A 14,156-nucleotide genomic window follows, 5' to 3' on the forward strand; every position below is an offset into this window, starting at 1 on the left:
GCTACAGCCTCCTTTCAGGTTGTAGAGAGCGATAAGGTCTCCCCTCAGCCTCCTCTTCTCCAAACTAAACAACCCCAGCTCCCTCAGCCGCTCCTCATAAGACTTGTGCTCCAGACCCTTCACCAACTTCGTTGCCCTTCTTTGGACACGCTCCAGCACCTCAATGTCCGTCTTGTAGTGAGGGGCCCAAAACTGAACACAGGATTCGAGGTGTGGTCTCACCAGTGCAGAGTACAGGGGGATGATCACCTCCCTGGTCCTGCTGGCCACACTATTCCTGATACAAGCCAGGATGCTGTTGGCCTTCTTGGCCACCTGGGCACACTGCTGGCTCATGTTCAGGCAGCTGTTGACCAACACCCCCAGGTCCTTTTCAGCCAGGCAGCTCTGCAGCCACTCCTCCCCCAGCCTGTAGCGTTGCATGGGGTTGTTGTGACCCAAGTGCAGGACCCGGCACTGAGCCTTCTTGAATGTCATACAGTTGGCCCCGGCCCAACGATCCAGCCTGTCCAGGTCCCTCTGCAGGGCCTTCCTACCCTCCAGCAGAGCAATGCTTCTGCCGAACTTGGTGTCATCTGCAAACTTACTGAGGGTGCATTCGATCCCCTTGTTGAGATTGCTGATAAAGATATTAAACAGAACTGGTCCCAGTACTGAGCCCTGGGGAGCACTACTTGTGACAGGCCACCAACTAGATTTAACTCCATTCACCACAACTCTTTGGGCCCAGCCATCCAGCCGGTCATTACATGCTTGAATGTTCTTCTTCATCAGTGTTTTGATATTGCTCTCAACTGGTCTCCCAATTAGATTGTGAGACCTAGAATACCAGTCACTAGAACTACAGTCAGCCTTCTGGTAATTGCTCATTTAGATTATTTTTTCTCCTAGAGTTTGTGTGGATATATTTTTTTTTCAGTGTATTGGTGTTCCATGAACTACAAGGAAGAAAATTACATGTGTAAGCGGAGCACATTTTCTTTTCAGCTGAAGAAAAAGAAAATCCTTCTGCTGCAATGTAAGCCTACAGGCATGAGGGAAGATGAGAGTATTTATGTTGGTAATAAAAGCAGGAGTGTTTTAGATTTGGGTGGGAGAGAAACCCAGCTGAAATTCACAGATCAAATGAACTGCTACAGTGAAAAAATATTGCAAACCTACATGTGCATGCTGCAGCCTGGCTGAGATTTTCAGTATCAACAGATAACTACTTCAGCTTTGTTGGTGCTTTTTACATTAGGAGTGAGCACTACCATCTAAAAAGGGACTTTGATGCTTTCGTACCTGTAAGTCCTTCTTTAACCTAAATCCAAATTTGTGATGCAGAACCCCACTCCTTTCTCTTTTCAGCTGCTGTATTGGCCCCAGAAGCACTTAAATTTCTCTCTATGATTTTTAACAGCCTGAAGCTCTGCTCCAGGGCACAGCCAGGACAACCTAGGCCCTGCCAGCCAGCCAACTACTTTCCATCCAAGCTCAGCCTGGAGGCAGAACGTCTATGCTTCTTCCTTTTCAGAAGGGGTTAATCTGTTAGGTGATCTCCAGGCATGATTACCATAATGAAGGTGTGATCCTCCTCACCACTCTCATAACTTCTCTCTCTAAAACACAAGATGGAAAAAGTGGTGTTTGCAGTAGAGCCACCTACTATGTGGTAGCCGTGGGGTTAGAATGGCCACGTAGGAAATTTCTTATGTACTTCATTCAGTGATAGCTAAATGGGAGTAAGGACCATAATGCTGCGCTTCTCTCTCCCAGTGACTGTGCTTAATACCAGACTAGAGAATTTTGCTTCTTTGGGCCTCCCTTGGCCTAGTAAATCTGAATTTACAGTCTGCCTGGAACAGCCACAGGAAAAAAAAGCGGAGAGTACCTCCCCTCGCCCAGACAGCCCAGCCTAGAGTACAGCCAGTAACTGCTCCTGATGGTGCCGTTGGTAGGAGAGGTGCCTGTCAGCCTCTCTGAGCATTAGGAAAAGGTCGGATGCTCCCCAAATGACTGATATGTACCCTAATGTGTTACGTACCCATCCATCTCCCTCCTTCTGTGTTTTATTTAAAACCAGTAGCGCAAGGAAACTGGTCCTATCTGTCAGACATGCCCTTGCTGCCAGGCAGGACTTCAGGGGCAGGAGTCAGGAGCCTGGTCAGCAGATAAACACCGAGTTACAGAGTGTGAGCATACGCAACAGTACCCAGAATACTTCGCCGTCAAATGAAGGGGACGTCTAGTGAAGTTAGGCATTCCCAGGACTAAGTGGCCTTTGAGCGGAGTTTTTCTTTATATTGCATTTTTCATTTAGGTGTTACAGTTCTTTCTTAAGGCGTCAAGGTCTTTTCATAGAATTCCTGGTTTGAATTCCATGTTCATCAGTTAGCCTAGTGGGAGAAGTAGAGAAGAACAGGAATTAAGTGACATTACCATCTCAGCTAAATGATGCACAAACTATTGTCTGTGCAACAGGTCACAGTGGCAGAGCAAGAGTGTGTAAGAAGTACTTGATATCCCTAAGGAGCAGTAACTTTGGAAAGGCTACCTAGAACAGGGATTGATTTGTGCTGATATAAAACATAAACTGTCAGGTTGCCATAACTCAGAGTTTGTAATTTTGAGCAGATTTTACAAAACCATTATTTCAGCAGAAAGAGGTGAAAGGAACAGACTTAGGAAGAAACAAGAGAATGAACTGGCATTGAAAGAAAAACAGACCAAAGGCCTCCTGAACATATCATCCACAGTCCATCGAAGGTAAGAGCAGGCAGCAGCACTGCTGACTTTATTTAAATGTTGTGAGTGTTTGCAGATCTACATAAATGTCTAGCTGAATAAATGTCTTGGTTTTGCATTTTATATTTGTCTTTGATGGAAAAGCAATACCTGTTGCCAAATTATGTCTACCCTTTGATCTTAGAGAATTACTTTCTTATTAAATAAACTTTTTGATGGTCATTAATTACAGACTGAAGCACCATACATAGATAGTTTGAAAAGTGAGAATGAAAAATAATGCCAAAACATATGCCAAATTTTAAAAGAAATTTAACATAAATGCAGGATGGGAACCGATGCTGTCTAATTCATTATATTCCATCTTTTCTGCTTTGAACATCAAAAGTGTGTGTTCGTTTGCTGTTGAGTAAACATACTATAATGAAGAGAAAATGTTTGAAGCATAAATAATGCTCAAAATGGCAAGAAGATTTCAGTAAATGCCTTGGACAATCAAGATTACTCGCACTAAATTTAGAGTGGAATCCCTTGAATGTTAATTAAATAAAAATCATATTTAATTCATTACTGATTTTACGAAACTTAGAGTCCAGACAAAAAGCACTGCAATTCCAAAGGAATAAGTTGTCATAAACAGCTGTAGGACTTGGCATGCACATGATACATTTTTGTAATGATTTTATTTCTTTACTCTTGGTTTATTATCCAGAACAACACAGCATCTGCAATTTTGACATTGTAAAGAGGTTAATTCTTTTTTTAGACATTCTGTTACTTCTAAATTGAAAGAAATCATTGCCCATTTTTTGTTTTCCATCCTTGTTTGAATTAGTATAGAAATGGATTCATGTAATAAAGGGCTTCATAAAAGATCTGTTAGTTATTCATTATCAAGTTTATAATTTATTGTGACATATAAATTAACTTCTAGCTGTTGTCTCAGTTTTTTCTCCCATAATGTATTCTAGTGTCTTAAAACAAAATACAATCAAATTGGCCTTCATGCAAGCAGAAGTATGGTATTGAAGAATGTAACTATTCGGTATCTAAGCTGGTCTCATAATTATTAGTAATCAAACCCGTTTTCATATTGTCACTAGGATTTCTTTTACAGTCAGATCCCAGTCCTGTGTAAATTAATGACAAAATTTTCATTAGTTTGTCTAACTGCTATTAAACTCAACATAAATTGTTTTATTTCCTTTTGACCTTGGTGCAAGGTTATAAGTGTGAGTTCAAAAAGCAAATTGTGAAAGCTAACCCTTTGTAAGCACTGACCATTACAATAGCAACTTCGTTATTTGTAGATGTCAGAAACAATTTGTGTTATCTCCTTCCCTGAGGAATGTGATGGGTGATTGACAGCATTGGTTCAAGGTAGATCAGGCAAGAGAACAAAAGAAATATAGATTGAGCAAAGTTGCAGCCATTCAGGTTCTACTATATTAATATTAATCTTTAACCAGCAAAATAAAACAAGTGAAGAAAATAGTTGTCAATGCTCCCAATTGCCAAGGTTTGAATTACTGTGTTTCTGGCTCAGTCTCAACCTGGTACTGAAGAGCCCTGAATGAAATGCCTAATTCTTAATCCCTTATCCTCACACCTGATCTTGTAACAGCTTGTCTCTTTGGCAAGCAGACAGTAAAGCTGACTTCAGAAACATACAACAGTTTTGAAAGCAGACTTCAACACTAGAGCTGAACTCCAGCTCCCAAAGTCCGGGCATGGACAACCCAAACTCCTGCTGCAATTCCTGCCTCTGAAAGGAGCTTGTATCCAAGGCAGATTATTAAAATAAGTAAATCTATCTAAAAACCTACCACAAAATTTTTTGTCTGAGCAGAAGCTGGATGGGCTGATACTGTTAATGAGCCTTTCTCTCTACAAAATCTTCTAAATACACTTTGCCAGGATTGTATTCCTCCCTTGAACTGAACAACATCAGTACTTTAAAATTTCTCTTGACCAGGATGGTGCTGCAGCAAAAGAAGGTTTTGGCTCAGTTTGAACTGCAGCAGCAAATTCGTCTGGAGTCTCTGAAACAGAAGCTGCTGGGATTACATCACCTGGAAACTGAGTTGGAGAATCAGCTAAAAGTAAGTCAGGGTAAAATGACTCACGGATCTGAAGCAGTCTATGGCAAAACATCTGACAGGTTGTAAGGGTTGTCGTTGCTGTCCTAGTTGAAATCCGTGCTAAGATTCACCACTGTCTTGTAGGAAATGCTTCCCTGATGCTAGTCATTTTGCTTCCTGTGTTTCTGCAATGACATACGCGTTTTGTCATGCCACACATAGAATAACATAACTCAGAATCAAGCTGTGTTGTGTTAACTGACTTGTGGTTTATCCTTGTGTGCAGGAAGCAGAGCAGGACTTCATGAGCGAGCTGGCTGCGCTGGCCCGAGTTCCAGTGGCTGTGAAAAAGAAGCCTTCCAAAAGGAGTAAACCAGCAGGTTGGTACAATCCTGAATTGCTTTAAAAATCCCACATCGTTCCACGTATCAGTGCGTATTTTGCAATATAACACAATGGAGTTTCAGGAGAGCTTTTAGTCAGTGCCATTTCCCTAATCGGGATGTAGAAAAGTAAGGCAGCCATCCAAGGTCACCCAGCTCACCCGTAGCACAGCCACAAATAAGTGTCACCATTCCTCACTCCAGGGCAGTCCTTTAGTCAATAGATCACATTGTGTCCACTGAGGTAAGGCTTTGCCTTGCTCAAACCAGAATTGTTTTTCGTGTCTTTATCATGTCCTTTAGAAATTATTCTGTTCACCTCAATCACTAAGTCTTTGGGAGGCCAGCAGGGCTGAATCACCCAGCTTTCATTCTCCTGGTAGAATGGAAGAATCGCTTTCCCAAACACATGCTCAAAAGTAAAATCTTACTGAATCGGGAAACTTGAAATATGTATATGAATTTACTTCAATTTTAACAAATTAGACTAATTCATTATTCAAGAGATACTTCGGGACAAATTGCCAGAATAGCAGTTGTGTTTCCTGATTCACATTTGGGGTGGAGCCTGCAAATTCTCATCCTTTGAGCCATGCAATCCTTCTGTCATCATTATCAGAGTGAAACACTTGGCATTACATTTGAAAGATGCTGAAAGGTGAGATGGGTGCCCGAAAGGGAAAAGCAGCTCACTCACCTGGACAGATTTGAAGTGTCTCTCCCCAGTCACTTGTTTTCTCAAGCGTGCAGAGCTGTTTGCCCTGGTAGGCACCATGACCCCAGGGACACATGTGGAAGCTTAGCTCAGGGCCCTAAAACCAGTGACTTTTTGACATCAGATTGTTCTGATTCAAATCACATAAAATTATGAATTGGCTCTTGTTCTGTTTGCTGGTAGTAAAAAGCCATTTTCAATTACTTGCTAAGAAAATACATGATAGGGCTTTCAACTGTTGCACCTCATGGAAACTTACTTCAGTGTTCAGCAATTACGAAAGTTCAACATCTGCTCTGTGAGAACTAACTGATAGTAAAAAACCAATATTCTAGACTAATGTAAAGTGGAATGATTTCCTTGGAATAATAACATATATGTATGAAGTGTTAGAGTTTATTTTTTTTGCTTTAGGTTAATCAAAACCAAACAAGCTTTACTATCTGTGATTCTTTTTTTTTAATCCACATGCATTTGGCAATTCAGGGGAAAAAACAAAAAGAAAGACCTTTCAGTCACCAGAATCAGAAGACAAAGATATTTCTCATGAAAATATTCAAGAGCCGCCTGGACTGACTTCTGGCTTATGCAGGTACAGTAGAGGCTAAAAAAAAAATGGGCATGTGAAAAACTATTTATAAAAAGCAGTACAAAATCTACTTCATAAGCAGGTATGTCAATCAAACCCAAAATGTAACACCTACACTAGCTGAGCTTCTTCCTTAATATTCACTTCTCACATGTATTTGACCTTTTTTTTCTTTTTTAAATTTAGGAAAATCATCTGAGTTTGCTTGTCTGTGCTGTTATGTATTTTATAAATAACTTTGATTTTAGGTAGAGAAATGAGAAATACTGTTTCCAAATTTCCTTTAATAAGGTTTTTTAAAACCTGAGTCACAGACAGCATAAATTAGCAGAGGCAAGTGAATCCAATGGAACTAGGCTGACATGTAGCAACCAAAATATGGTCTGTGGTATTTAGGCTTTCAACTTCCACCTTTATTTCAGGAACAAAGGCAAGCGCCAGTCTTTGGCTGATGAGGGTAGCAGCTCTAACAATGATTTTCTTGATAGATGTTTCGGTTGGCTTATGCTGGGGTGCTAACTAGAGGAGAAGAAATGGCTACAAACCTGAAAGATGCCAGCTGATTACTACGGGCAGATCAAACCAGCCAGCTGGTCGCTGGGGCTTGATATATTGAGCAGAGAAAATCCTCTTGACAGGCAAAGCAAACAGTTGGTTCTCAGGAGCCACAGGCCTTTGGGGAAAAGTATTTATCCCCTGAGTGACCTCAGCCTGGGACTGACTTCAGGAGATGGCTCCTTTCCCTGATGGCATCAACCCTTTTCACACACTCCTTTCCCACAGCCAACAAGGGATACGTGTGTAGGGAACGGGGACCCAACAAAGGAATGTTTATCTTTATGCAACTTTGTTCTGGCAGCCTCAACAGGGGCAGCTGAAACCAGGGAGTGCAGAAATTATATAGCAAGCGCCTTTCTTCTTTTATCAAAATTAATTTAGTTTAAGAGAGAACTGTAGCGTTTGAAAAACTCTGTTTACAATTTTGTTTTATTTTTCTTGTTTATTTCTTTCAGAGAGAGGTTACAGAGTCCACATGAAGGGGAGACTGAACGAAGGGAAAACTCAAAGATGCTAAAAAAAAGAGGCAACAGGTAGTAAAAGCATTTATATGAGCTGTCGGAACATAGAGTACTAAACCATTCTTCTGGGAATCTCAGCAGCTATAAATAGTGAGCTGCTTTACCGAGGAACAACGAAGATCAATAATAACCGAGAAATCTTAGCTATAAGATCAAGAATCAATCCTGTGTTCCTTTAGCTGTTAAAACATTCCCACTTGGTTTTGGTAAGGGGGAGCAAGGAAGTCCTTAATATGAACTCTTCTAGATCGCTTGGGGAATGTGGAGGGGAGATAGTTTTAGCTTAGGAATATCCCTGAGGAAAGTGCACTGATAGCACAACAGGTCCACACTAGGCTGGTTGCCCAGGTCGGTGCATCTCAGTAAGGTTTCATTATAATAGTGATGTACCCTTTGCTTTTGAGCCCTAATTGTGGTAGATCGGGTCTTAATATTTTGTGATTACTGCTTTGAACTAACAAAAATAGATAGAAATGTAAAGAATACATAAACAGACTTCAGGTGGTATTGGTACATCAAAAGATTAAATTTTGTCTCTCTTTTGTTATATTTTATTGCTTCCAAGGCTCTGTATACTTTTTTAAATTTGTACAAAGATTTTTATAAATGTATTTCTCTGCATTTGTCTCAGATTTTAAATTATTATTTTTAGGAAGAGTGAGACAAAGCCGGTTTACTGTTTAATTTTTTATACTTCACTTTCTAGTCTTGTTCCTTAAGTACACTCTTTTGTTTCCAACATACTTTGTTATGCTCATTATGTTTCCTATGGGAATTCTTCTTGTTATGCAAAGCAGCTAGTTCTTACTGGCTGTACAGAGCACCTGTATTGTGTAATAAATTGCGGCACTTAAGCAATCTTACAGCTTTCATGAAGTGAAAATTTTCTGCCTTTTTAAGACGAGCATACATTTTGCTAACGAAAAGGCTGTCCTTTGGTGCACGATGGAAAATACTACATCAGTTATGCAGTTTACCTGAGACAAAAGTGCCGCCACCCAAATGACTTTACGAGGCACATTACACACAATTGTTAAATGGTTAATTTTTACCTCCATCATTGTAAAAAAAAAAAAAAATTCTAAATTGTACCACTTCAAGCATTTGATTCTGGTATTTCAGTACTTGGTCTCTATGGTCTGTCTGCCTTCCCAATCTGGACATTTTAGTTGCTGCTTGTTGTGCCTTTTTTTTAAAACAAATGCAGCCTATTTACCTCTGTTTGAACATCTTAATTCTGCAGTGCGCTCTGTATAGATAGCAAGAAGGAAGCTTTTACTATTAGAGTTGATGATGTTTTAAACCATGCAGCGCAGCAGCGGCTCCCATCACAGTTAGGATGCAGCGTAATCACCCCAGCTGGGTCTCCGCGGGTGCAGTCACTCCTTTGGCTAGGCAGGGCTGAAATGGCTTTTTCTGTTGCTTAGAAAACATGGGGAGGTTCAGATTATCCCAAAAGCAGGGCAGCAGTGCCCTCTCCTGGGCAGCTAGCGGGGTTTTCCTCCCCTTGCTGGTGGCGGTGGTGGGCAGAGAGCACCAGGAGGGAGCCGAGGAGGCTGCTGGCTGTGGGCGGCGGGACCCCCGCCAGTCCCTACAAACAGGCCTTTCTTCTCTTTTCCCAACTTGCCTTAGCTTCCCGGCAAAAACACCCGCTGCTCTTCTCCCTGTTACTAACTGCTCAGTCTCCTTGAGTTACTCCATGGATTCACTGTCCTGTTTAAAGTCATGTGCGGATTTCATGCATAGCATGGCACTTGCCATCACTCCCTGTCAGTGATGCAGACATTGAACAAGAAAGAGTTTCATTAGACCAAGAAACAAGTGTGGTGAATGCCAAGCTAAGCTCACGACAGTTGGTCTTCAGTTAAGCATTGTTCAACTAATGTTATGTTATGTTATGTTACGTTATTCAACTTCAGCCAGTCAGTATCTGTATTCTGATACTGAAGATCTCCCTCCCATCTCCTGACATAGTCATTACAGAGAGTGGTTGGTTTTTTTTTTTACCTCTGGCCCCTCAGTTCAGTTTAAATCCATGTGACTGCTAACTTCTGAGCCAACACAAGATTTTCTTCTTGATGCTGTGAAATAGTATATCACCAGCCAAATGGGCCCAGCTTATTGCAATAGTCACAAGTTTCAACACAGACATTCCAGTTACGCATCAGGAAGAAAAGTATCTTTGCCCTGAAATGGGTGAAGTGCTGGAACAAGTAATTCGGAGAGAACATCCATCCTTGGAGACTTTCAGCTCTCAGCTGGACAACATCCTGATCAATCTAACTTTGAAGGTAGCCCTGCTTTGAGTAGGAGGCTGGACTCAGATGATACCTCTTCCAACCTACATCTTTCCGTGAGTCTAATATTTCTTCCTACTGATGTGTTACTGAAATGTTTGGTGCTTCCCTCCCACTCCCCCTTTGTATCTTCCCTGTGTTGTAAGGGATGGTAGAAATTGCTTGCAAGCCAGGGATTGTGCCTAGAGAGTCCCTGGGAGATAAACTGCTAAGCAGTTTTGCCAGCTGAGAGCAGTCTCCAGCATAGTGGATGTCAGAGGGGGGAAAATGGGATGCCTACATGCCAGTCACAGCCCATAACATTTGCTTTATGGTGTAAATCTATAAAGCACTCTCTCTTTAGTTTATTCCAAAGAGGCTCACAAGGAGCTTTGATCATGCCTTACAGGTACATATCAAAAACACTTGCTGCAGAAATTTAGGGAAAAAATGTCATGCCTTTTTTCTCCTTTTTTTAACATCAAGGGTAACAATTATTACAATAGCTTATGATTGTGTTCAATCTATCTCATTCACAACTTTATGACAAGGGTGTATCTCAAACAAATTCTAAGCATGGTGTTAGAGTCATTCAGTGCATTGTATATCATGCAAGACTCAAAATAGCCCACAATGGTCCCGCTGCTCTAGAAGAACATGGAAAGCCTCATTGTGGAGAAGTCCTGCTGAAAGGTGGCCTGGATCACACTGAAGAGGTATGCAACTTACTTAAAAGACTTGTACTTGGGACATTCAAGCCGGTCCCAGTTCCTGTGCAATATGGGCAGTTTCATACCTGATATAAACAAGCACTCCTAAGTGACACATAAAGGTCCTTTGGTCCTGCCTGTGCACACAATAACCCAATACCAGGGCAAGCACCAGGTAACACGTTCACTCTCTCCGTCGTGGCATCTACAACGGTCTTTGGGAGCCATTCTAGAGATCATTATGTACAAGTTTTTTGGTCGTGTTTCTTCCATCCAAAGAAATGCTTCTTCCATCTGTTCAGCAGAGACTATGAGGGGCTTAGTGCACGGCTGCCCAGCGTGCCCCGTGCTGGCTGGGAACTGCCTCTGTGCTGGGAGCGCTCTTGGTCTCGGCACCCTCGCAGCTGTGGCCACTGCTGCACTGCAGAGCATTGGAGGGGGACAAGGGTCTGGACCCTGCCACCTGAAGACTTTTAGAAATAGCATTGCAGTCACTGATGTATTTGCAGGTTGGCTTGTTTCCAGTTGTGAGGAAGAAGCTGCTAAGGTCAAAGCTTTTTAAAGCAGTATATATGGCTATATATTTAAAGGTAGTCTTGCATGTACAGCTCACTGTGCTGGAAAATTACAGAATATGCAGTCAGGGAGGGGGGCTGAGACCTAACTACTTTATCCATATCACTTCATGAGTTACATGATACGGAAAGAACAGTATCCCAAATTCTGCATTTTTACTACATTGTAAGACATTATTCCCTCTCCCATACACAATTTATTTTTAATTGAATACCCCTCACTGTCATCACTGAAATGTATCTGGGAAGCTTGTGCAAAGTTCACCACAATCATGATGAAAAACTATCCTTGAATCAGTTTGTTTAGGTCACTGAGATTTAATACTGACCAGGTCTAAATGGCAAGAATTAGCTGGTGCCAAGCAGACTAGCTTGATGCTTCGTCATCGTGCATTGAGCTGTGCAACTCCTTGCTCCAGGAAGCGACAAATGCCAAGATTTTACCTGGGTTTAAAAGCGCCGTGGCAAATTCATGGCAGAAAAATCCACTGACAGCAAGAGGGTACAAAGACACTGCTACTTCTCAAGAAATCACAAGGCACTAGAAATTAGGGAAACTCTCAGAGGAATATTAGCATTATATGTTTGCTCTTTTCTTCAAGCCTACCTTAAGATTATGTTGTTGGCTACTGAAACCCCGAGTAAATGGCCATCTGACCTGGTCCAGTCTGTTTTTAGTTCTTAAGCATGAAGATCAGTGTATTGCTAATGAGAAACATTTAATGGCTGGGACAGCTGTCAGTTTTGGACAGTCTTAGCATCATAATTAACAGGCTTTGCTACAAACACTAAAATTTAAACATGTAAAACTGCATTTCTCTGGGAGCAGACAAACTGTAACTCAAGACAAATTAGTCCAAACTGTTGCTCAGGAAGCAATCCATGGATCCACCCTTCTCCTCTATCTCACTTGATGATGAGGATCGCCCTCAGACTGGTCATAGGGACTAATTTCAAGGGGTCTGCAAATAGCAATAGGGAAGAGCCAGTTTTACATCATTAGGGCTATATCAGGTATTAAAAGGTCATAGCCCTGCTGCAATTTTTTAGAAACTTCACTATTCAAAAAGCATGAATGCTTTGCACTGCTTTCTTCTTGTAGTTTGAGATAACAACAGCTCCCCACCCATGAACTCACAAATTGTACATCTCCCAGCTTGATGCTTCTACAAGGGAGCAAATTCAACTGTAGTCTCCTGCTCTGCAGATGTATTCAGGATCACCAGCTAATCCGCATTTTATTTACTGCTACTGTTTTATTTCTTTAGGGACAGGTTAGCAGTGTTGGGTCAGGGGCATTGCTATGAAATAGGCCTCCTGGTGGTAAGAGAAGCACTGCTTACCTTGCTTGGTTTGAACACCCTGTGAGCATGGCAAGTGCCAGCTCTCCAACGGCGTATCACAGTAACCATCCGAGTGAGGCATCCTGCACCTCACTTGGTGACCATGCAGTAAGGTACCTGTGCTCTGATAAAAAGCTGCTTAAATCACATCCAGGTAGTATCGCACATCCAGAGTGGAGAGAGCCAGGCACAGCACGGGATCCCCGGGCTTCCTGCAGGCCATCCCTCGGCAGCAGCATGGCAGCAGCGGTCAGGCTGCGGGGGCTTATGAACATCACGGGCACGCTAGCGGATTTCTCCTTGGAAAAATCATAGCAGAGTTACACCAACCTGAGAAGCACGGTGTTGTTCGCACAGAAGCACTGAACCATGAAGTGCCTCACAAACACCCACGCATGTATTTATTCACAGACACTTCACCGTGAAAAAATGCATGTTAACAACAGTGGATCTTGACTAGCTTGTAGGCAAAGGGTTCTTTGGTTTAGGATGTTGTTCAGCATGTAGGAAAAGTGGAATCTGTCAACAGCTAGTTAACACATCATTTCTCTCACCTCAAGTGTGACAAGCCTTGTAGATCGAGTGGAAATCTTACTCGGAGGTGAGCAACCATTCCTACTTGCACAAGCACAGACAAGAAAATCACTAAGGAAATCGTAACCAGCAGTTCCAAAATTTTCACACTATGTCAAATTTGCTGCATAGTTTCACAAGCCAGCTTTATTTCTATTTTCAGGGTTACATTACCAGAAATATTACTGGCTCTGTCAACACTCATAGCAAATGGGTTGGAATGGGACAGTGGAGATGGAGACTTGGTATCTCAAGATTGTCTTACCTGCTAGGCTGTGGGTTATTCCAGGGCAGGTTGTCCTCAGGCTTCTCTGCTAACGTTATTTTACTTCATATAAAAAACCTGAACCACCAAGTGAGCAATTTATTTTACTTCATGTAAAAAACCTTAACCACCAAGTGAGCAATTTATTTTACTTCATATAAAACACCTGAACTACCAGGTGAACAAGCAAGCCTAGGGATGGGGACACTCTCCAGGCTATAAGAAACATGAATTTGAATCCTTAGCAGAAGGTATTGTTCATAAAAAGCGTTATTTTTCTCTTATTTTGGGAGTAATCGGTTAAGTTCACTGCAGGCTGAATTGCAGTGTTTCTTCAGTGGTTCAGATAAAAGCCAATGCAAAAAGAAAAGCTGGCAATGCAGACCAGCTCTGCTGCCAGGTTTTCAGACCAACCTGACTGAAATGGAGTTTTCCAGGGTAGTGGTTCCTTTCCCAGGCAAGCTGGAGATGATAGCATACTGGCTTCAGAATGACAGGCTTCAGGTAGGCTACTTTCCAAAACTTTTATGTCCCATGTGCACCTGGCGCGCACCATACGCCCTGTGCCAACACAATTTATTGCTGTGTGGACAGGATGGACCACAGCTAAGTGGTCAAGCATCACAGCTAGATAAAACCATTGCACTGGCACCACGCTGCTACAAGACTTTTCCTGGTGCAGCTTTGCAGCGTAGACAAGGGCAAAGTGGCACAAGGCCAAGGGGAGGTGTTTTGCTGACCTGCTTAATTTCATAGCACCCCACCCTCCACCATAGCCCATGCCTCCCACAACATCTGCAACATCATCAGACAACTAAAAAGCGACAGGAAAGGTTTCTT

General features: G+C 42.1%; 1 protein-coding gene across 3 annotated transcripts in view; it reads left to right on the forward strand.

Moving 5' to 3' along the window:
- Positions 1-8,070, forward strand: part of EVC (EvC ciliary complex subunit 1) — a 57,260-nt gene extending 49,190 nt beyond the window's left edge. For 2 of the 3 annotated variants that reach the window (XM_082315286.1, XM_082315284.1), the window contains exons 17-21: positions 2,640-2,748; positions 4,703-4,829; positions 5,095-5,188; positions 6,393-6,498; positions 7,509-8,070. In XM_082315286.1, coding sequence (XP_082171412.1) covers positions 2,640-2,748; positions 4,703-4,829; positions 5,095-5,188; positions 6,393-6,498; positions 7,509-7,590 — 518 coding nt within the window. In that variant the 3' untranslated portion in view covers positions 7,591-8,070. The remainder of the gene's footprint in view (positions 1-2,639; positions 2,749-4,702; positions 4,830-5,094; positions 5,189-6,392; positions 6,499-7,508) is intronic. The other variant, XM_082315285.1, reaches the window with a different exon arrangement.
- The last annotated feature ends 6,086 nt before the right edge of the window (positions 8,071-14,156 follow it).

This window comes from Platalea leucorodia (genome assembly GCF_965183815.1).
Source record: "Platalea leucorodia genome assembly, chromosome: 6".
Taxonomy (NCBI): domain Eukaryota; kingdom Metazoa; phylum Chordata; class Aves; order Pelecaniformes; family Threskiornithidae; genus Platalea; species Platalea leucorodia.